The sequence below is a fragment of the Aulonocara sp. 'chitande type north' Nkhata Bay genome, linkage group LG14, assembly GCF_057382095.1.
Source record: "Aulonocara sp. 'chitande type north' Nkhata Bay isolate Kocher_YH1m ecotype deep benthic linkage group LG14, A_spYH_male_GT1.1, whole genome shotgun sequence".
NCBI lineage: Eukaryota > Metazoa > Chordata > Actinopteri > Cichliformes > Cichlidae > Aulonocara > Aulonocara sp. 'chitande type north' Nkhata Bay.
In genome coordinates, this window is record NC_141357.1 from 23,018,937 (window position 1) to 23,040,480 (window position 21,544).

The following is a 21,544-nucleotide window of genomic DNA, read 5'->3' on the forward strand; positions in this document are numbered from 1 at the left end:
AATATTATTCATCTATTCATTTTCTTAACCTCTCAGCCAATACAAGGTTGGACTAGACTGGCACATAAGCCACCTGACATTGCACTATAGGCAGGTTACACCATAGGCAGGTCATCAATGGATCACGTGCTCAACCATCTCCATCTACTTCATTTACGGCAAAGTGACTGAATTACTTTGAACAAATCAATTAACAACATTTAAAATTAACAACATTGTCTATCTTTTTTCACAGAGCTGAGAAGCAGAAAACATTATTATAATTAGACAAATCCACATGTCCTAAAGCTAAACTTGTTATATAGGCTAGCAAAGTTTACTGTATACACACAATGAATTTTACATGTGTATACAATCCTTGACACATCAATATGGCTCTACAACAAAGTAATTTCACACACAGGCAATCTTTCAATTACACAGACGGCTGGGACACACCGATAACAAGGTTAAATAAATGTGTGCTTAGGTCCTCAGAGCCTGAATGCTGAAAGCTTATTCATATATCAGTGGAGAACAGAAGCATCTATAATTACTTAGTCTAAGGAACCAGAGCAGTATATTATAAAGCCATGCATGACCACATATGAAAGATGTTACGTTTAGGAGCTGGCAAACCAAAACTGTCAAACTTTTTAAGAACTAAATGTTTGGCATTTTATCAGCCAAACTTGCATTTATCTTTTTGTGATGCTCTATGTTTATTTTTCCCCTTTCTGTTTCTTTGCAAGCTTTCAGAGCTGTGGCTCAGACCAAACAAGCAGGGATTGTTTCTTACCAACACCTTCAAAAAGACCTGTTGCATAAAGTCCCTCTGAAATATAGCAATCCATATCTACGGCTTTCCCTTATATGTCTCCTTTTACTCTGCTATTTTTTTTTATCTTTTATAGTGAGACCTCTCAATAGGTTTGTCAGAATAGTTTGTTCTACTGAGTGCCCCATCTGGTATTGAATTGATGCCCTCAATTGATGTAGTGAGAAATGGTCAGTACTGTTAGATACTCATCACACACCCAACAATAGCGATAAAGAGCTGCTTTTAAAAGAGAAATATAGAGTGAGCGTGTTTAAGAGTGAGAGAGAGCAGGAAATGAAGGAAGAGAAAAGGCAGCAAATGATTACTTGATGTTTTTTATGTTGATGTGTCAGCAGGTAGTTCTCTGAGGTGACATTGCATCACAAAAGGCAAAAGCAAGATGAATTGGTAATTGAGTGACAGCACATGACTTTAGAAGTATTAATACTTTTAATCTTTTAATTTTGTTTAGGGTCAATTTGGCATAAAAAACAATAGACGGATGAATTTATGATTGTTTGGCAAACTGTGCAACTGTGCAGAAGCAGCAAGTATATGTGAGCTTACATCAAACTCAGTTGCTTATCTGGTTATACTGAATATATAGAATTGCAGCTGGACACCGAGTCTTCTTCATTTCCCTGAAGACCAAACAGTAAATATCGCCGCCCCCCCCCCCCCCCCCCCTTTTTTTTTTTTTTTTTTACACTGGTGCTAATTTTCTTTCTTGTTCCCTTTTAGGTGTCGGAGTTTCTGTCAGCAATCAAGGCTTTTATAGAGCACATAAAGCAGAAAGAATAGGCTGTCCTCACCCCTGAGGCTAAATAAAAACTTGCTACACACGTCTTCACAGCATGTTGCAAGGGATACATTTGTGCGTGCAAAGTGTGCACATGCGAAGTGAGTGTGGAGCCAGACACAATAAAGGAAAATACATGGGAGGGGGCACTTCTTTTTCTAAGGATTTGAGGGAGATAGGTTATGTAGGTCCCTTTTACTCTCTCCCTCTTTCTGTCACTCTCACTCAGACTGAGTGAGAAACACCATCTCTCTGCCTGACTCTTCATACCAGTGTGGGCTTCTGTGTAGGTTGCAATACGACATTTGTTACTAGAGATTTAAGAGCTGTGGCAAGAAAGAAAAGGCGTGAAGCAGGGGGGGAAAAAGGGTAACGGTGATAGCTAGAAAATAACCTAATTTGCTCAAGTGAAGAGATACCACACAGGGATTTTCTAAGTGCCTCCAATTTGCACAGGTAAGATGTTTTATCTCTATCCTCTCTCTTGTTGCATGCACTGACATTTACAAATACAGATTCACACAAGTAAAGAAACGGACAAAAACATATAGTGTTTTTTTTTTTTACTAATGTTTATAGAAATGTTTATTTTTTATTATATTTATTTTTGATTGTTTTTAATTAAGGAGTGCATATAAATATAATGTGTCTTAGTCTTATTTGCTAAAAATCAGAACTTCTAATTCTAATAGTTGTTTGCTGTCATTTAATTTTTTTTTAGATTTTATTAGCATATATATTTTATAAATATCTTCATGAAGCAGTCATCACAGAGGGAACATACTGGACAAAGTCATAGGAACTCTCTGTGAAAAGGGGCTCAAATGCTGTACTAACGTAGTCACTTAATAACGCTGTCATTAAAGTGGGTTCCTTTAGGATGATCGGCAATTAAGACCATTGGTCAGGTTTGAACGAAGTCTGGCAAACAGTGTTTATAGGGGAGAATGAGGCAAATTAAAAAGCATAGAGGGAAGGCATCTGTGACAAGGCGCATCAGTGCTTATTAGTCCTGAAAGCCAGCCATCAAATCTGAATCATTATTGTATAATCTGGTATATTTTTCATCACGCGCACTATTTCTGCAGGCTGTGGGGTACTTGGTGTATTTCATACTTCTGACTGCATACACATGTTAGAACAACGTGTCTGTGCTCTATTTAGTAATCATTTAAGGGTGTTCAGGTGCAAACTAGAAATGTTTCCATTTTATAAAATACAGGAGTTTTGATGACATTTCTATGAATTTACTTATGACGTTATTATTACTTATTGATTTTACATCAAGGGATTTTTACAAAACAAAGATAGAAATTATCCACATAACACAAAAACACACAGTCCAGGGTCTCATATTGAATGTACTCGTGCAAAACACCAATAAAGATTTAGAGCCAACTATAATTTTGAACTGCTACGGAATCAAACTCATTTCTCTTGGGCATGACAAATTTACGATGATGATAACTTGCAGAAATACAATTACAAACTTTCTGGATAAAACACACAAAAAATAGGTATGTGTATATCTTTAACAATAGAATACAAGATATGTCATTTATGGTCAATCAAAGTAAAAAACTGAAGGTATTAAATTAGAGATGCACCCACTTACCAAACATCGACATCTTCCAATACATGCTGATTGCTGTGCAGCAAGTGTCATCGTCGTGGGTGAAGAGGTAAAAAATGTACTGTACTGAATTTTTCAGTGATGTGACTTCATTTTTGTGTTGCTTGTTTTGGGAATCCAGCTCACACTACTGAATTTGTATTCATTCAAGTTTGCATAATGCTCGTATGTATCCAGAGCAAAACAGAGGAATTAATTTTTTGCAACAAAAAAACGAATGAAATAATAAAAAATTAGATGAAAAAAAAACCATCATCAGCACTGGCGTTCTCTAAACATGAGCGTAGGCACATAAATTCACAATCTGTGGGGAAAAAAATCTGGTACTCCATGGCATCTGCAGCACTTTGCATCTCTGTGCATGTCTAATTGAATAGAGATGCAGAGTGGTTGGTGCACACTGCCACAATTACCTAGCCAAATACTGAACAGTATTAGATTTTTAGGTTAAAACACACGCATGTGCGCACACACACGATCGCAAACAAGACCACAAAATCAGGAACTAAAATTCTTCTTGCGTGAATGTGGAAACAGCCAATATGAGCCTGGATAAAGAATTTCACAATGTGTGGATTTTGGAAAAATAAAAAATGCTGAGTTGAACACTACTACGTGATCGCAAACAAGACCACAAAATTGGGAAATTAAACTGCTGAAAGTCCTTGCATGGATGTGGCAATAGAATAGCCAGATAGGGAGAATCTGTTTTGTTGGCTATAACATGCTCTAAATGCTTTCTTCTAAAAAGATCTTCTTAACTGGAAAGAAATGGTTACGTCTTTTAGTTTTAATTCATCATACCCATAGGTAAGTGTAAATTTTTCTGCCCCTTGCAATCACTGAATGTTTATATGTGTGTGTCTGGACAAGTCTTAAGTTGTTCCTAGACAGAGCCAATACTATTAGGCAGGCTCTGACCTCTCTTAATTAAAGGGTCAGAAGGTCATAAACATTTAGGAGTCAATCATTAGCCCTGCAGACTAAGAAAGACAGTAATGCTGCTGTTTATAATTCCACTGTTACTGTCTTGAGGATGTTTTAAGATAGGATCTAGCTTAGACTTTCGCAACAGCACCAGTTCACACAGAGCGTCTTGTGTGTAGAGACAAAAATATGCCATCCAAAGTTGTTAGGCCAGCAGTCGCTGAGGGGTCTGCACTGGAATCATCAACAGGCAATAATGTCGTCCAGGAGCAAGCCTACATTCTTAATTCAAATAATGAGGGACACCATTAAGCTACCTCATCAGAATTTCATAGACTGAACCTTGACCTCATTTGTGTCTCATATTTGTCCAACCTCTGCCTCTTTTTCTCTCAGGATGCCTCAGCAGCCTCAGAATGACAGAAATACAAGAGTTTTATCAGTTTTGGGTTAGGAAATGTCAGTAGAGTCAGAGAGGCCACAAAAAGGTCAATGTAAAGAAAAATAAGGACAAGACAGCAGACAAACTGGGGTGCGAGAGAGTCTAAAGGAGTTGCTCTTCCTGTTTTGCATTTTGAGGGTTCTCAATTCCCATCACGCTTCACAAATTAGCTGCAGGGTCTGGATGGCTTCCACAAAGGCCATGGCAACAGTGTTACTAGGCAAGGGTAGATTTCTTTCAAGCTGTCAGATAAGGTAGATAGAGTGAGGCCAGATGGGATGAGAAAACATATTCCTGCTCTTGATTATTGGCACGTGCAGAACAAATTTGTAAATGTAACACAGAGCGGTCTGCCAGCGAGTCTAGCAAGCTCCAAAGTGGCGAATGCTGCTAAGCAAGTGATGGTACTAACAGGTTCTGAATTTAACATGGAAAATTGTCAAACATGCTGAGTGAGCTGACTGATTCACTAGAGTGGATCTTTCTACTAACGATTGTATCAACAGTCTGAAACATTTGTTCTCTGTGCGAAGGGACAGATAGCTCAGATATGCTCCCACCTTTCAGAGCTCGGCCTTAAAATACTGATATTTTATTGTGTTCTTTATTCTTTATACAAAAGCCTGAGAGGCAGATTCCATCTTGAGGATCTTAGCATTCTACAGCAGCTTCGCCATGGGCTTAATTTCAGCCTGACTGGGATCATGACCCTTTGAAAAATTGTCAGACAGGATTTAATATCAGTGGCTAAAAGTGACTCATAAATTGTGATTTCTTTTGGCTGTGATGGTGAATCTTTTACTTATTGATGTGTGTGCACTGCAGAAATAAGAATTTTTGCAAAATTTTTTAAAGCTGGTACAAGTAATGCATGCTCTGGAAAGGTCACACATGTCAGCCTATAATCTTCTGCTCATATTGAATTGGTCTGACACCTACTGACTGGAAAGCATCAACCCATTCAGCTGCACAAACTGCACTGCAAAAACTAGCATTTGATATGTTTGCTTCTGGGGATGTCAGTGCTACTAGTCTGGATTGCCATGAATTTTGTACTCCAATTTTAAATTTTCCTTTTGTGTCACCATCATGTTTAGGAAGTCTCTCCAAAACTATTGGATGGGCTGCCACTGAACTTGAGATGAATGTCTTTCGGTGGATGAAGTGAATTCTATTTTTAAGTTGCTCCTGATTGCATTGCTCCATTCACTTTCTCACTCACTCATCTCGCTGTGAGTGGTCAGCAAGTCTTAAGTGTTCTTTAAGTGCAAGTCCATAACATGCCTCACAAATTTGCATTACGTTATGTGTGAACACAGAGTTAGGAAAGGAGCAATAGATAAAAGTATGCTAAATGCTAAATGTTTTACCCCCATATATACTGTTTAAATGCAGTTGCTGCAGACTACAGTAAGAATAAAAAACTGAAAAATGCATTATTCATAGATTACTGAGTAGAATTCAGCTACCAGATGTTTAAACTTCCGTCTTGTTCAGGGAAAACCTTAAGTTTATCCAGGCACCTTCCTGGAAAACAAATAAAATGTATGACACATAAATATTTGGGTTAGTGTTCTGAATGGTAATGTGTTTCCCTGTACACAGAAGGAGGCTGAGGCTTTGTTTTTGTTCCTCTGTGAAAGCTCTGTCCTGACTGGTGTGCATTGTCTCCTGGAACACTTTGCACTCAGTATCCACAGCAAACAATTAAGTTGGAACTGGGCATGTTGTTTTTGTTAGTAGATGAAGACCAGTCTATTACAAGTCATGATCTGCTTAAAAAAAAACTTAAGGGAACAATTGACTCATATGTCACATTTTAAAGAAAGAAATAGTCAAGTTGAAAATCTTTACTGATAAAAGACAATGTAATTTATTGAGAGCAATAAGATGTCACTGGAAATACAAAATCATCAACCTTTTGAGAGCAAGATTCAAAATCAGCCCAAAAAAGCTAACACCAAACCTCTGATCCTCTGCTTAGTAATGTTTCGTTTCATCTGAGCTCGCTGGGTCCTCTGGTATTTAATTTAATTTGGCATAATGTGCTTTCTTTTGATCAACATAGTACATAGTACTCTGTAATTGTTCCTCAAAAGCTCATGTTGCAATGGAGGCCTCAGATTCTCTCTCTGCTATGTTAAGCCTTTACTGCACATTTTCTCCCATTCGCAAGATCACAATATGCATTAGATCTCCCCAGTACAAGTGCCTTTTGCCAAACCCACAATGCTCTGACATGAGGACTATGTCAAAAGGTGAAAGAACTGTACTCTAGCTCCTTTGATCACAGTATGTAAGTTTTACTCTTGCTGTAGACCTTTGGATATTTTTGGATGCAATGTCATAATCTGCTTTCATTTGTTGTTGCCACTTTAGAGGATATTGCAGTTGAGAGTTACACTCTTCCGCATCATTAATCGCAAAAAATAAGATCAACTGGCAGATGGTGATTTGTATCATAAAGCAAATAAAAGGGAGAGTACTCAGGCGCTTCACTGGTTGTGCAGTTATGGGTGTGTACGACTTTGTTTACATAGCCACTGCAATTTCCCTTTTTTCCTTATAAAAAGTCCAGGGCATTGATAGCAAGATCCAATTAAATCTTTCTGTTGCGTTCCACTCTGAGTGAAAAGAAGTTGTTTGTTAATTTGCAATGCTTTAATCTTTCTGCACCTGCCCGAATAGCTGGTTCTCAAATTCTTCACCATCTAGTCTTTTTTTTAGCAGGAAAGCCAAAGGATAAAGAAAAAAGGGAGAACATATCAATTATAAATCCTTGTATGGTTTCCACCCAGACATCTTCAGGTGGGGGACATGGGATATGGCAGGGTCCTGAAACTGCACTTGCAAGAACTCAGTCTGTGTTATTTTTATATCTGGCTCGCTTTGTGCAGTTATCTCTTGAATGTGTAGGCTAATAGCTGTAATAGCTGAGATCAAGTCCAAGTGCTTTTGAGTCTAAACTGCACTAAGTATGGAACCTAATACTTCAGGGGAGCACTGTTCTTTACATGGACAGCCCATACTCACAGATTTACAGGACAGGAAGTCTGCATCTGTACAGAATGTCAGAGTTCTGTTAAAATCACACAGCTCGGTCAACCAGTGATGCCCTGTGACTTCAGTTTAGCTGTGCTCAACACATAAGTGACAGAGTTATTATCACTGCCTCTAAACTGTCTGTAACGGCCCATGTGAGTGCTAGAAATACCAGATGGCAATAGCTGTAATGGAAAAAAGGCTGCTGGTCCTATACAAGTTCAAGGGAAAATAGCCTCCTTTCTTGACCTCTGTAATTGCGCTGCCGCCAAATTCATAGTCTTAGTCTGTTTTTCTTTTCACACTGAATAAAAATATAATTGATTTTGTAAATTTTGGTCATTCAATGTTACAAATGGGAGAATTAGCCGTAGCATTGTCCACTAGTTCTTTGGCTAAGCCTTCAAAATCACGAGTCATTTTTCTGTTTCATTCAATATCTCCTCATAGACACTAATAGTGGTCTTTGTACTATGTACATACTCACTATTACTGGAACTGGAATCTCATCAGCCCTATTATTTTAGCCTTTGGATCATAAAGTTTAAGGTTAGTCTTGATACACACTGATAAGGGGATTTCTCACCCACTGGCAGCTTTCATATCCAGCAACTCTTCTTTACAAACAAGGCATTTTCAGCTCTACCATTTGTGTTTCGTGTAAGGCTTGTATGATTTAGACAGTCGTTCCCTTTGTTTTGTGACTGGGGATTTTTTAATACTCCTTCTCTCACTTTGTGGGGACTTACATGAGTGCTGGGGGAGCTAAGCTTTGGTTTTGGGTCATTTTGGGACTTTTTTGCTTTTTTTTTTGAGGTCATGACATGTCCCTTATTCATAAAGTCTTTCAGCTACCCGGCAGGTTCTGTATCCTTCTCTGCACCTTTTTACCTAGTGTACATCACCACCAAATATGATCAATTTGTTCCTGCTGACAGACCTCCTTAAAGGCACCTTAGTTTTCTTTGGATTTTCTCTCACACTGGATATTTGCAACAGTGATCTGTAAACTCCCTGACTGCAATATTACCTTCCTCTTTTTTGTAAATACCCAGTTTTATTTAGTTAGTTATCTAAACAGGTTTCATTAGAAAATTATTTTCTTTTTACTCTGTGCCATATTTTCAAACTTGCTCTGTACGTAGTTCTTTGTATGTGGCTTTAATCTTTAGAGCCCTCTCACTTTCATTGTACAAAGCAACAGTAATCCAGCACTACTGCTCTCATTCTGCAGCTCCACCCTCATCTCAGCCCTGACATCATCATTTGACAAGCTTGCCGTGATGGAGTGGAGGTCCTGGCTTTGAACTAAGTCGTTACACTACTTACTTGGTCCATGCACACATTAGTCAGTTGTTGCCATCTGCGCTGTCGGTAAAGCTGCACAGACTCTCTTTAACTCCCACACCTTGCTCTGTCTACTTCACTCGCTTCTTCTGCAGAATTGGCAGTAATGTGTCGTTGACAGCTTATTTTGGCCCCTCACGGCAACTAAAATAATGTGTAAACAGAATAATAAATAAACAAATAAAGCTTTATACGAAAAAGTACATTGGCAGATATTTGGGCGTAAAAGAAAACACACTTTACAGTTGCCACACATGTGGTGTAAGGTTTACCACGGTGTCTCCAGATTCTTTTATAGCTGTGTTCAGTGTGGACCTGCTCCCATCTGTGGGGCATCAGAGGTGCCAGTTCTGGTGTTCTCTGGCAAATGGCTCTGCCATTCAGACTGTATGGTGCTGGACTATCACACTAAAGGATGATGGGCCTTCATGCCACCCTAACGGAGTCTAATTTTGGTAAGAAGCATCCACAAGAGCAGCCTACTGGAGGTCATTTTGTAGGTCTCTGGCAATATTTGCTCTCTTCCTCGCTGTACAAAGAAAGAGCTATTATTATAAAGGAGGAGGCCTCTGATCGGGTATCATGCTTTACAGATGGCTGTAGACACTCACTGTTGACCTCCCCTGACCTCCTTCCTGCATACCAAAAACAATCTGAACCAATAATTTTAAATTTGTATTCAACCTATAAGACCTGTTACCACTGACTTTCACTCTAATTCTTTTTAAATTTCGTATACTTCAGCCTTTTCTCCCTGTTTCCCTTCTTCAAGAATGGCTTCTTAAAAGCCACAGGTGCTCTGAGACCATTTCTGATGAGGCTTTGGTGAACAGTAGATGGCTCAATTAAAAGGCTAGATGCATGTCTCAAGTCCTGTGTTAGATTCTTTGATGGATTTTTCCAGTTTCTTCATGAAATAAATTTAATTTACTGTTCATTTGCTCTTTGGCAGTCTCCTTGTTTGTGCAATAATATTCTTTTACACATGTCAAACTGTGTTTTTATTTATAAAATCAAAGAAACAAAAAGAAACTGAAACAAACTGTGTTTTAGCAGTAACAAAGGGCGTAAAGATATAATTAAAAATTGGCTCATGCGAACCCAGCCCAATTTTTACTCTTTAAGTGTGCGCGTGTGTGTGTGTGTGTGTGTGTGGGGGGGGGGGGGGGGGGGGGGGGGATATATATGTGTGTATTCACATCATTTATGTTAATGAGAGTGTGGGGAGTGAGTTGGAGGGTGGGGTTGGCTGCTTTTAACTATGTAAAGCACTTTGTGCTACATTTTTTTGTATGAAAAGTGCTTTATAAATAAAGACTGATTGATTGATTGATTGATTGATTGATTGATTGATTGATTGATTGATTGATTGATTGATTGATTGATTGATTGATTGATTGATAAGTTTTCATTATGTGTAGAGACAACACTAGTTCCCTTGTTTGGTTAGGCCTTTTTTATGTAATGTTTGAATCATTCAAAGATCAGTGTTAAGTGGCTTAACACACACAAAAAAACATTCCTCTATAAATGAACAGGTATAAGAACTGGACTGAGAAAAAAATAGCCAATGTAAAAACAAAAAAAAACAAAAACAGAAAAAAACAAATTGCTGAAAGACCTTCAGAAAAAAAAAAAAAAAAAAAAAAAACACTTGCTAGCATTCACTCCAGTAATTATCTCCACGATTAACCTCCTAAGACCCGAACTCTTCCATGGCATGCATTTTTAATTTCTCTTTGATATTTGGGCATGTTGGGACCTGATGAATGTAAAAACAAAAAATTTCCAGATTTGGTTTTTTTTTACCTGTTTTTTGTTTCTGAGAAAAATTTGATCCACATATGAGGACATATGTTTAAAATTTCGATAGAACGGTGGCAGCATGATGTCCTTGTAAGTGGATATCCCTCCCTTGTAGAGCAGAATTTATTATTTTGGTCTAGACATCCCAAAATGTGATGTCCACATATGTGGACGCCTGGTCCTAGGATGTTAAGATTTGTCATGAATGCATACACACATACACAGAATCCCAAGGTGAAAAGACCGTTAAGCACAGTTGTAATACCCAGTATTATATATGTTATTATTACCCTGAATGATGATCATACCTTGAGTGACATATTCCTGAAACCAGTCCCGAGATGTCTGGGCATGTCCGTGCACCCTGTTGTGTAGTAAATTGTTATTAGATTAAAAACACCCTCATATTACCACTCATCTATCCATAACAATCACAGATTAATGATTTATCTAAGACATAAAATTCATGCAAAATAAAGTTTTAGAGGTGTACATAGTCATTTCTTCTTTATGATCTTTTTGGTCTGTGGATAATCCGCTTCTAATGACTGCATTTGGGCTAGCGGTGCCTAGAACTGGGAGTTGTCAGTTATTCTAAGGGAAAGGAAGGCGTATAATATTCTAGTGCATGATACATTACATTGAAAAAAAATCCAAGGTGATGGAAAAAAAAGCGGATCACTGGATAACTCAGTAAATCTTTTAAATCATTTCTCAAAAGAAGCCATTTATTCTCAAACCTCATACACAAGAAAGTAACTTAGACATTATTCATTTCTTCCTATAACAGTTTCAGAAGAATTATGCAGGTGAGTTTTTAGTATCCTGATTCATGCACAAAATAAATCAAACCTCTGCACTGGCATGAAGATCATGAACTATGAGTCTGATGACATATTTGCTAAGGTGAATCAGATCCACCATTTTTAACTGCTGTCACAGATAAGCACCTTCGTGGCACTTAGAACTAAGAGATAATATACAGGAGTACACATTAGATCAAGATCCATCACTAACAGGTGACTTTTGGATCAAAACAACATATTAGTCAATGTGGTGAAATGAGAAGCTGAAAAGCCACAAGACATAGCTCATTCACATTAAAGACTCAGTATGCAACAAGGTCATCTAGCTTACTAACATGCAGAGTACAGATATCTACATTCTGTGTTCAGGGTTACGTGGGATTCTCCACGATTTGTTTTTAGAACTGAACAAACCTCTTGGATGAGAAGTGAAACATCTTCACAAATGTAAAGGAGTCCTGGTGCCTTTTTTCAGCCTCAATATACTTTCAAGGAAGAGAGTGATACAACAGAGCTGTGGTTGTACTGTAAAGTTATAAAGGAACCAACGTTTGTTATGGTTTTAGTCAACTTTCCAAACATAATTGAGTTAATGTGCCATTATCAGAATGGGAAGTTGCATTTTACATATGCAGCTAGCAACCTTGAAAACCTGCATTGAAAAAACTCTCTATGAACACTATTTATATTACACATACTTCACCACTGGAGAAATTGTTCCTATAAATTTGCTGCAAACATAAAGTTATTTAGGTTAATGAATTTTTACCCACTATAATTGAATTCTGTCACTTCAGCGTTATTATGTTGTCAGTCTACTGGATCCCTGAAGACTACAAAAATCAATGGCTGATTTTCCATGCAGTATTTATTGGATAACTGTTGATGGTGTCTTTTTTTAAGGCTGGCGTGCAGAGACATGGATGTCTTCATGGACAAGGATTTCAGTATGACTGGCAACACAAGTCATGAAACATCACGAGCAAGAATAGAAGGAAACAAAGACCAAGGACTCAACCACAGCGACCCCTTGGACATGTTCATAGGCATAGAGCTCCTTCAGCGATACAAGCCTCTCTTCCTGCCTCTGTACTGCCTTGTAGTGGTAGTAGCTGTTGTTGGAAACTCCTTCCTTTTGGCTTGCATCCTGGCTGACAAGAAACTCCACAATGCCACCAACTTTTTCATCGGTAACTTAGCAGCAGGTGACCTGTTGATGTGTTTGACTTGTGTTCCGCTGACAGTGTCTTACGCCTTCGACAGCCATGGCTGGGCTTTTGGAAGACCTTTCTGCCATTTGGTTCCCTTGCTGCAGTGTGCCACAGTCTTTGCATCAGTGCTTTCACTTACTGCTATTGCTGTGGACCGCTATATTGTTGTAGGTAAGGGACTTGACATTACCATTACTGATTAGCAGTAATTTACTGTACGTTCAAAAGTTAACCTTACTATATTCCAAAATGTGTTTTCTGTAATGCGAAATGCAAATTGACCACACACAGATTTAGTCTCCTGATACTGAGATGACCAAGCTAAAATAATTAGAGACTTCTCTAATTTTTACACACTTCTATACATGGCCACTTTAATTTCGGTATGAAATAACATCCTTATTGTTTTTACCTAATATATACTATATCTGTATTTTTTCCTTGTCTCAGCTCATCCAGTACGGAGGAGGATTTCTGTGTGGGGTTGCGGTGCAGTGACTTTGGGTGTCTGGCTTTTATCTTTGGCCCTGGCCGCACCTCCATCGTACTACACAGACTACCTGGACCTGCGGCCCACGGGCATTGACCTGGTAGTGTGTGAAGAATTCTGGCCAAATAGTGGCAATCTGCGGCTTCTCTACTCTTGCTTCATTTTAATAACCTCGTATATGATCCCACTGCTGTCAGTTAGCGTATCCTACTGTGCCATTACTATCAGTTTGAAGCGCTATTCAGTGCCTGGGGAGCCATCAAACAGTCAGCAGCGCTGGAGCCAAAGGAGGAAGAAGACGTTCTCTCTGCTGGTGGCCTCAGTGCTGGCCTTTGCCCTGTGTTGGCTGCCTCTCCAGGTGATTCAAGACATTGATGAATTCTAACCATTACTCCATTAATCCTTATCTATAGGCATTAGACAAAGAAAGTAACATTTTTCTATATGTATCTGTTCGAAACTCATAACCTCAATAGCAGCAAAATGATGCAAAACTGCAGGTTTAACTACTATTAGGATGATTCAATTTTATGCATCATTAACTATGGAAACCCAACATCAGATATTTGTGTCCACAAAGCCAATATTATGTCCACAATGAGCCATGTAAAAGGCTAACAGATTAGGATTTCATTGTCACATTATTGAACTGGAAGGAAAAGTTGACACTGCAATATGGCTGCAAACACTCAGAGCCTTGTTTCACTAAAAGCACTTTGCGTGCACTGCTTAAATGCAGATCGTAAGTGTTGGTAGAGTCGCATTTCTAAAGTCAATGTTGCATGCAAATTGATAAATTCGTGGCTTCTGCAAGGCTCCTTCATGACTTAGGAGAAGGGTATTTGTCATGGCTAGTGAAACGTGTCCAAATGAGTCAAAAGTGAAATGATCTGGTTTTATAAATTGCAGTTGGCATGTTGCAAATCCTGCTGCTAAACACCGAAACTTAACTTGTGACGTGGAATGATTTAGTATTAGCGTTCAACCAAATCTAATTATGCTGGCAAATTTCACATTTCTGAAATCCATTACCACAGTTCAAGCTGCCTTCTAATTTGTGATTTTCTAGGCAGAAAGAGAGGAGCAGCTTGGTCAGACTTTTTCAAAAATGTTCCTAATAGTTTAAGAAGTCAGTGCTGATTCGATGCAATAACAACTTTTTCCATTGTGTTTTGTAGGTGCTGAACCTGTTGCTGGACTTGGACCCGGACTTCCATATTATGGGCAAGCGCTACATAAATGTCTTACAAGTATGTTGCCACTTAGTGGCTATGAGTTCTGCATGTTACAACCCTTTCATTTATGCCTCACTGCACAGCAAGGTGCGAATGCACCTCAAAGGTTATCTCTGTCCTTGCCATAACCACCAGAGAAGGATGGTGGAGAGATCCAGTTGAACCCACAATGCGACTGTAGCAGCTCTTGATATGCAGAGCCCATTCTTATCCGCAAGCTAGCACCTGCACCCCAGCATGAGCGTTAATGTCTGAGACATCCAGGAGAATACAATGAGGCTGTTCAAAATTTATTTAAACCATTTTCTTCATGCTTTACCAGCATGTTGTGACGTCATGGCATTTAGTCCTTTCTTGTAGCATCTCCAAAGGTAGTAGCTAAAAAAAAAACAACTAAAAAAAACACTGCTTACAAAGAAATCCAATGATGGTAAAGAAAAAGAAGACCAGTGAAGAGTCCACTGGGATCCCTGTGTTGTGCTTAGATGGCAGTGCTGCAGAGGCTACGCAGACGCTGCAGCTTTGAAAAGGCCAGCGGGGGTATAAACAGTATTCAGCTGTAGCAGACTTATGCTTGAGCTTGAGATCATGGGTGTTAACTCTGGTTACATGGACCGGTTTGCTTAAACATTAAACACTTGACTTCAGGGAGCTGACCGTACAGTGAACTCCTCAAACCAGACGTGGATCAGGAAAATACTAATGATGGTTTTATGTTGTCCACAGAACTGAATGTCATTCAATTATTTACATATATTATTGGATAACAAATTGCTGGCTATTTTTAGGTTTATTAAACGTAATTAGGTGGTACAGTCTAAGTGTGTTGTATGTGTAAATAAATATATATTTGTGTTTTTGCATACATGCTGTATGCAGTCTCTTCATTTTCTGCAGGTCAAAACCACAGTATATGCAATAATGATAAAAATGCATCTTACTGTATATGACACCTTGCAGCAGTATTGGAAATCGTCTTCAATTACATCTTATCAATACCAAATTAATAAAGGATTTACTTGAGTGAGAGCTCATAGTTAAATGTTAAGTGCTCTGGCTCTACCTGACAAAAGAGACTGGCACAATAATTAATTATTAGATAATTAAAGCACAGACAAAAACAATAACTGTAAAGCATTACTCTGCTGATGCCGTTCTCATTGACTTGCCATCAAGTATGATTAATGCTTTCATAGGCTGGGTATGAAGACTCACCAGAGGACATGCTAATGTGCTCTAAATTGCAAGCAAGCAGAATTAATTTTTTTCATTCGGTTAATTAGAAAGCTAAAATTTTCATTGATGCTAATTTCTGTCTATGTAGATCTGTCTAGAGCTCTCTATTTGGACAGATAAATGAATGAATAGATAGATAGATAGATAGATAGATAGATAGATAGATAGATAGATAGATAGATAGATAGATAGATAGATAGATAGATAGATAGATAGATAGATAGATAGATAGATAGATAGATAGATAGATAGATAGATAGAGTGCATCAAATGCAATAATGCAGGGTAAAATGGCCATCAACAAATCTAATCAGCCCATTCAAAAATAGCAAACACCATTTGCTCAAACATATCCAGTGAACCTTTAGTGCAAACTAATGAGCCACCGCTCCCCAGCTAATACTCGCTGATGCCAACTGTCACCTTTTAACAATCAAATTACTTTGCTGTCTGTTGCTTGGCAGCTTGGTTGGCTTTTCTCTCTAAGTAAACCTTGAGACTGCATTCACCCCTACTCAATTGGATTTTTGTCCTGATGCTTTTTTCTGAAAGGGTTTAAAATAGTTATTGTTGTTAAAAGTGATTTTGTTTGTTTGTTTGCTTGTTTGTATTTTTTTTAACTGAATTTCATCTCTTTCCGCCAAATGCCCTATTGCTACACATAATAGACACTTGCAGATCCCACCCCCACTCTGTGTGTTGATGGCAGCAATGTTCCTTACCTGAATGTATTTATGTCATTGTCAATGTAAACTTTGGTTATATAGATGATAAGACAGTACTTCATCAGATGTGGACATGGGTTTCCCCACTAAAAATCTATTATTTTAATGAGTGTTCCACAACAAAAGAATATTAAAAAATATACCCTTGCCAACCATAAAGATACCTTCATGACGTACCAGTGTGAAAGTGTGAATAGTATGAGTCATTTCAAGTATTCTCTTGTAAACTGTAAATTATGCTGGTAAGCTATGAGTGTGCAAAAGCTGCTAACATTTCCACTTTATTTATCTGTGACTAAGTCAATGAAGAAAAAAAGACACTGAACTGTGGCTTTATATGTTCATTTCATTTACTGAACAACCATGCATGTGCAAGCAGAGTAATGGGTGGAAAACCAGGTCTTATGTATTTAAGCCAATTTCAAAAATTCCATGTTTTGGTTGTTGTGTTTTGCTATTGTTGAATTTTTTAAAAATGACAATTTCTGTGCCATTTCTCACAACTATGTACTTCAACATGTTGTACATTATAAAATAACAGCCTGAAATGCGGTGAAGTGAACTATGGTAAGACTCATTGGATGATGTTTGTTTGTTCATAGAATCAATACATTAGAACTGACAGTAATATTAATTTGTGTTTAAGAAGACACACACACACACACACACACATTTGACCATAGTTTTCAGACCCTAAGGCGCACCGAGTTATAAGGCGCATTAAGTGAAACAAAACAGTCAGATAAGTCAAACTTTACTCAACTTATTCTTCTTGTTTCCTCCACTTCCGTACCATTAATTCATTAATGTTGAATTCTCTCGCAGCTGCTCTATTCCTATGTTGTTGCAGTATATTAATGACTAACCTCGTATTGTGGATGGATTATCTCAGTTGTTCTCCTGACTGAAATTTGGTCCGATTACAGCATCCTCCCATGAGATTGCATTTTTCCATAACCATCGGGAACCCTCACGTTAACTTTTATCGAGTGGAAAAAAGTTAGCGTTCATCTTCCAGTTTCACTGTTTATGTTATGCTAACATAGCTGTGTCGCTATTGATCACGTAGCACATCATTATGTACCAGTTAACCCAACTTCAGTAACCCTAAAAAAGTCACTGCTGTTTAGTTTTCTGTATTCATTTATGTTGGAAGTGATAGTAGAGCTGTACGTTTTAATTTTTTCATAAATCTCTCAGTCAGAACAAGGCATATCATGTTTAGGTGGAAACTAGCGAGCTAACTTCCTGCTAACTTCTAACTCCGTTAAATTTAAAAAAAATCTGTTTTCATGAAGGCCTGGATGTTAAACGTAATTGTTACACCTGGTAAAGCAGCTACACTAATCATTTTATTAAAGATGAAAGAATTTAGACAGTTTGTAACTCTCAGTGATGCCGCACTGTTCGTTTGACTTTGGGACCTGAAAAGGACGGAGTTTTGGACCCAGATTACTCCGCGAGGCTCCTGACTACTGCAGCCGTAATGCTCCAAGAATCCATTAAGCGGTGCGGCTTCATAGCTTACCAAAGTTGTACTAAAACATTTTTTTGACAGATTTTTGAGCCCGTGTACCACATAAAATTGGTTCGAGGTCAATAAGCACAACCAGAATTCATACATAAGGTGTTCCAGTTTATAAGACACAGTATCAATTTTTGAGAAAATTAAAGGATTTTAAGAGCGCCTTACAGTGCGGAAAATATGGTAAAAGTGTGTATTTTTTAGTAAGTATAGTTAGTCATTAAAAAATGTGCATTTTTTGTATGACTATTTTTATACTTACTGCAAAAGACTCCTGTGAAAAACTAAGTATATCCCATGATTCAATATCTTGCAGAACCTCATTTGCAGCAACTTGAAGTGAAGTTTCATAAATTTCTTAAATTTGCATGTGCTTTTTCCTGTCCCTTTTTCACATGATCGTACACGCTTGATGTTTTCTTAGGTACACATACAACAAGCTCATGGGCACCAGTCCTAGACCTCTGCCATGTACTCTACCTTTACACAAATTTCTACTTTTTGTCTTTTCATCCACTGACACTGCTAATAGAGTGTTCTTTTGTGAATACTTTTGCTAATTGACATCACGTATTGTTTTCTTTCGTAAGTTCTCTGTATGTGACCAAGTTGTTTTTCTGTGTCTCAGTGAACAAAGCTTTGTGTATTGATCTTCGGTTGGTATGGTCATTTTTGTTGTGCGTCACTGTGGTTGGACATAATTAATCCAGTTTCTGCAAAACATTTTAGCATGCCGTGTAGTGACACTTGGGAAACTTTCAGTCTAGCCATGATGTGATTTAGAGAAAGTCCCTTTTCCTTCAGAATGACAATTGGACATTTGAGACTTTCACTGAGTTCTAATGTTTCTCCATTACCGCACTGCCACTTAGACTTTGCTGTTGTTTCCTCTTTTACTTATACATCTCTTACGCCATGTATCCACAGTTGTTGACTTGCTGATTTGGGCTATTTTTCTCATCACTGTCTCGTAACATCTGTGTCACATTAGTTAATCAGTAGATTAGACAAACAGATAAATTGTAGTTAAATAATTCACAGTTCCTCTTTTCGGTCTTTCTGTTTCATGAGGCATAGGTAATTCTAAGCTCAATGCACATCCTAATTGGCTACAACATAGTGCACATAGTGTTAGTGCACTAAAAACCGTTACTGGGCTTTGCTAAAGTATACAGCTACAGTTAACTTATACATCACCGCTGCTCTGTTGCGTTGCTCTGCTGTACTGTTTAGACTGGACAAAAGCCACAGAGCATGTGTTTAAGATTATTAAACATGGATTTTGCCCTTCTGTCATCCTCAAATCTTCCTAAGCAATTACGCAACATGGTCGATGCTTGAATGTGTGGGTTGGGGTAGTGCTACCCCAGTGTTTTAATGCTGACAACAAGATTAATCTGTTAGCCTTTATTTGCAGAAAACTGGCACCCACAGAGAGTAACTGTGACTTTAGGAAATGGAAGCTGTTAGCTATCGTGCTGGCTTTGGAAGATTGAAAGCACTGGAGGGTGCAAGGCAACCTTTTTTGGTCTGAGGAGTCTGGAATATATCTACTGTGTCAAGAGACCCAGCTCCCAGGCAGCCAAGTGGACATTATTTATGTGACTGTATTAAGCCAGAGAAACTCTCTTGTGCACACTCACATGTGACTAACCCTACAACTGCCTCCTGGTGTCAAAGAAGAATTCTTTCCACCTCTCACTTTTCGCAGCACGACTTTCATCTTCCTCATCTATGTAGTCATCTGTTATGTTTTGTTTTTGTAAATCATTTACCGTAGGCCGCAGTCACACAGGGTAAAGAGAAGTTGTAGGGTAATTCTGATTCTAACTGTGTAGTCCCCAACCAGCTGGTCACCTTGTTAAACTGGTTGCCAAGAAGGAAGTGCAGTAAATCCTTCTTGTGATTGCTTTTGTTGTTAGCAGCACATAGTTTGCATGGAAGAGGCCAACTTATCTGCAAGCTCTTGCCAGCTTCTCTCTGAAAATTAGTGAAACTGAAACGTGTGGTTTAAACTGTAAAACGAGGTTGCTCGCCTCAACATTTAAAAAAAGAAAAATGCTATTGTTTCACTACTGCTCAGTGAGAAGTTGACGTATCTTCCATGCAATTACAGGGATTTTATGGCAACCCACTAGAAACCAAACAATTTCAAGGACTTTTTTGTTGCAGTATCCTGTACCTCTTTGCGATTAATTTTATCTAGTGACAACCATTAGCAACCATTTGCCAACAGGTCAGGAAATTCACATTTTTCCATTGCAACTGTGGTAACACACCGTTTCTAGGCCTGTGTGACTGGGAACATATGTATGTAGGATCTTTTAACTGCTTTTGTTCTGTTAATTGTGTCTTATTAACCAGTGTCAGTCTGCTGTGTATACAATGTGTGACCAAAAAGTTCTTCGAATGAGCCCTTAAAGATCATCTTCAGTGGTATGCCCAGACAGCTTCTGGCAGGGCTGTGTTTTCAGATTCTTCCACTCAACTTCCAAACTTTTCCTTGTTCCTTGTGTATAAAATGATGCCGGTGTTGTACACTGTTATGTATAACTAGCCTTTGTGGGCATTTTTGCCTCTTCTCTTGTGTAAATTGCTCCTCTGACTAATACTCATGTAAGATGTTTTTGCTTGCATGTAAAAGTTTGGATGCTTGGCTTTTATCTGATTTCCTGTATGATCTCTGGCTGTGCTTCAATTTTTCGGACCCTTGTTGTTACAGTTAAGATATGGACAATGGCTTCACACAAATATACATGAACAAGTCTCTGATGAGACAAACCCTCCTAAGTGTCATTCAATTTAATATGCTTCAGTGGATGTGATGCAGCACAAGTAAATCGCAAACTCTTTATTGTACAATTAATAACTTTGCTGTCTTCCTTTTCTAAAATATTTCAATTATCTTTTTTCTTTAAGGTCCACTCTTTAATAAGCAGAAATAGTTTTTAAAAAATAAAACAAAAACACAAAGACAGTACACTGTAAAAAAAAAAAAAAGAGTTTCATTATGAGAGCTTCTTTCTTATGAAATACAAAACATAATTAGCAGGACGTCTGCTGCGTTTCAGTAGAAATATTAATTATTAATCAGCTCATTAGGGTAAAAGGAAATTAAAAACTTCATTCTATTGAGTGCTCCGTTATATATGTCCAAAGACTCCAAATGCTTAAAATAAGATCTAAGTATAGCTTGTTGGTATAGTCCATTAAGACCAAGCCTGCATTACAATGCTATGAGTCATAACAGCTAATCAATGGAGTCGCATTGATTTTCCTATGAGTCTGGCTACAACCTGAGTTAGCTCATTAAAAGCTGAGTCTGGAGAAAATGGATCTTTAAGATGTTGGAGCTAATGCCACAAGATGATTGACTGCAACATTAATTTCTTTAAACCTGATTCGTTTACTAACGCTTCTTCAAAATGCTGCAAGCTTTAAAATTGTGGTGAAAATAACATGGGTTTTTCTTTCTTTTCCATCTGAAAAGAAGTTAATGGGGCAGCTTCAGCATCACCAGT

General features: G+C 38.1%; 1 protein-coding gene across 1 annotated transcript; it reads left to right on the forward strand.

The window, feature by feature from the left end:
* Window positions 1–1,780: 1,780 nt before the first annotated feature.
* LOC147314576 (prolactin-releasing peptide receptor) lies at window positions 1,781–15,818 on the forward strand. The gene is made up of 4 exons (XM_086262823.1): window positions 1,781–2,054; window positions 12,505–12,983; window positions 13,263–13,660; window positions 14,481–15,818. The coding sequence occupies exons 2-4, from the start codon at window positions 12,521–12,523 to the stop codon at window positions 14,697–14,699; spliced, it is 1,080 nt and encodes a 359-aa protein (XP_086118949.1). The 5' UTR covers window positions 1,781–2,054; window positions 12,505–12,520; the 3' UTR covers window positions 14,700–15,818.
* The last annotated feature ends 5,726 nt before the right edge of the window (window positions 15,819–21,544 follow it).

Coding starts and splice junctions, on each gene's coding strand:
- LOC147314576 (XM_086262823.1), top strand. CDS start 12,521: ATGGATGTCTTCATGGACAAGGATTTCAGTATGACTGGCAACACAAGT. Junction 12,984..13,262: donor GGACCGCTATATTGTTGTAG/GTAAGGGACTTG, acceptor TCCTTGTCTCAG/CTCATCCAGTACGGAGGAGG. Junction 13,661..14,480: donor TGTGTTGGCTGCCTCTCCAG/GTGATTCAAGAC, acceptor TGTGTTTTGTAG/GTGCTGAACCTGTTGCTGGA.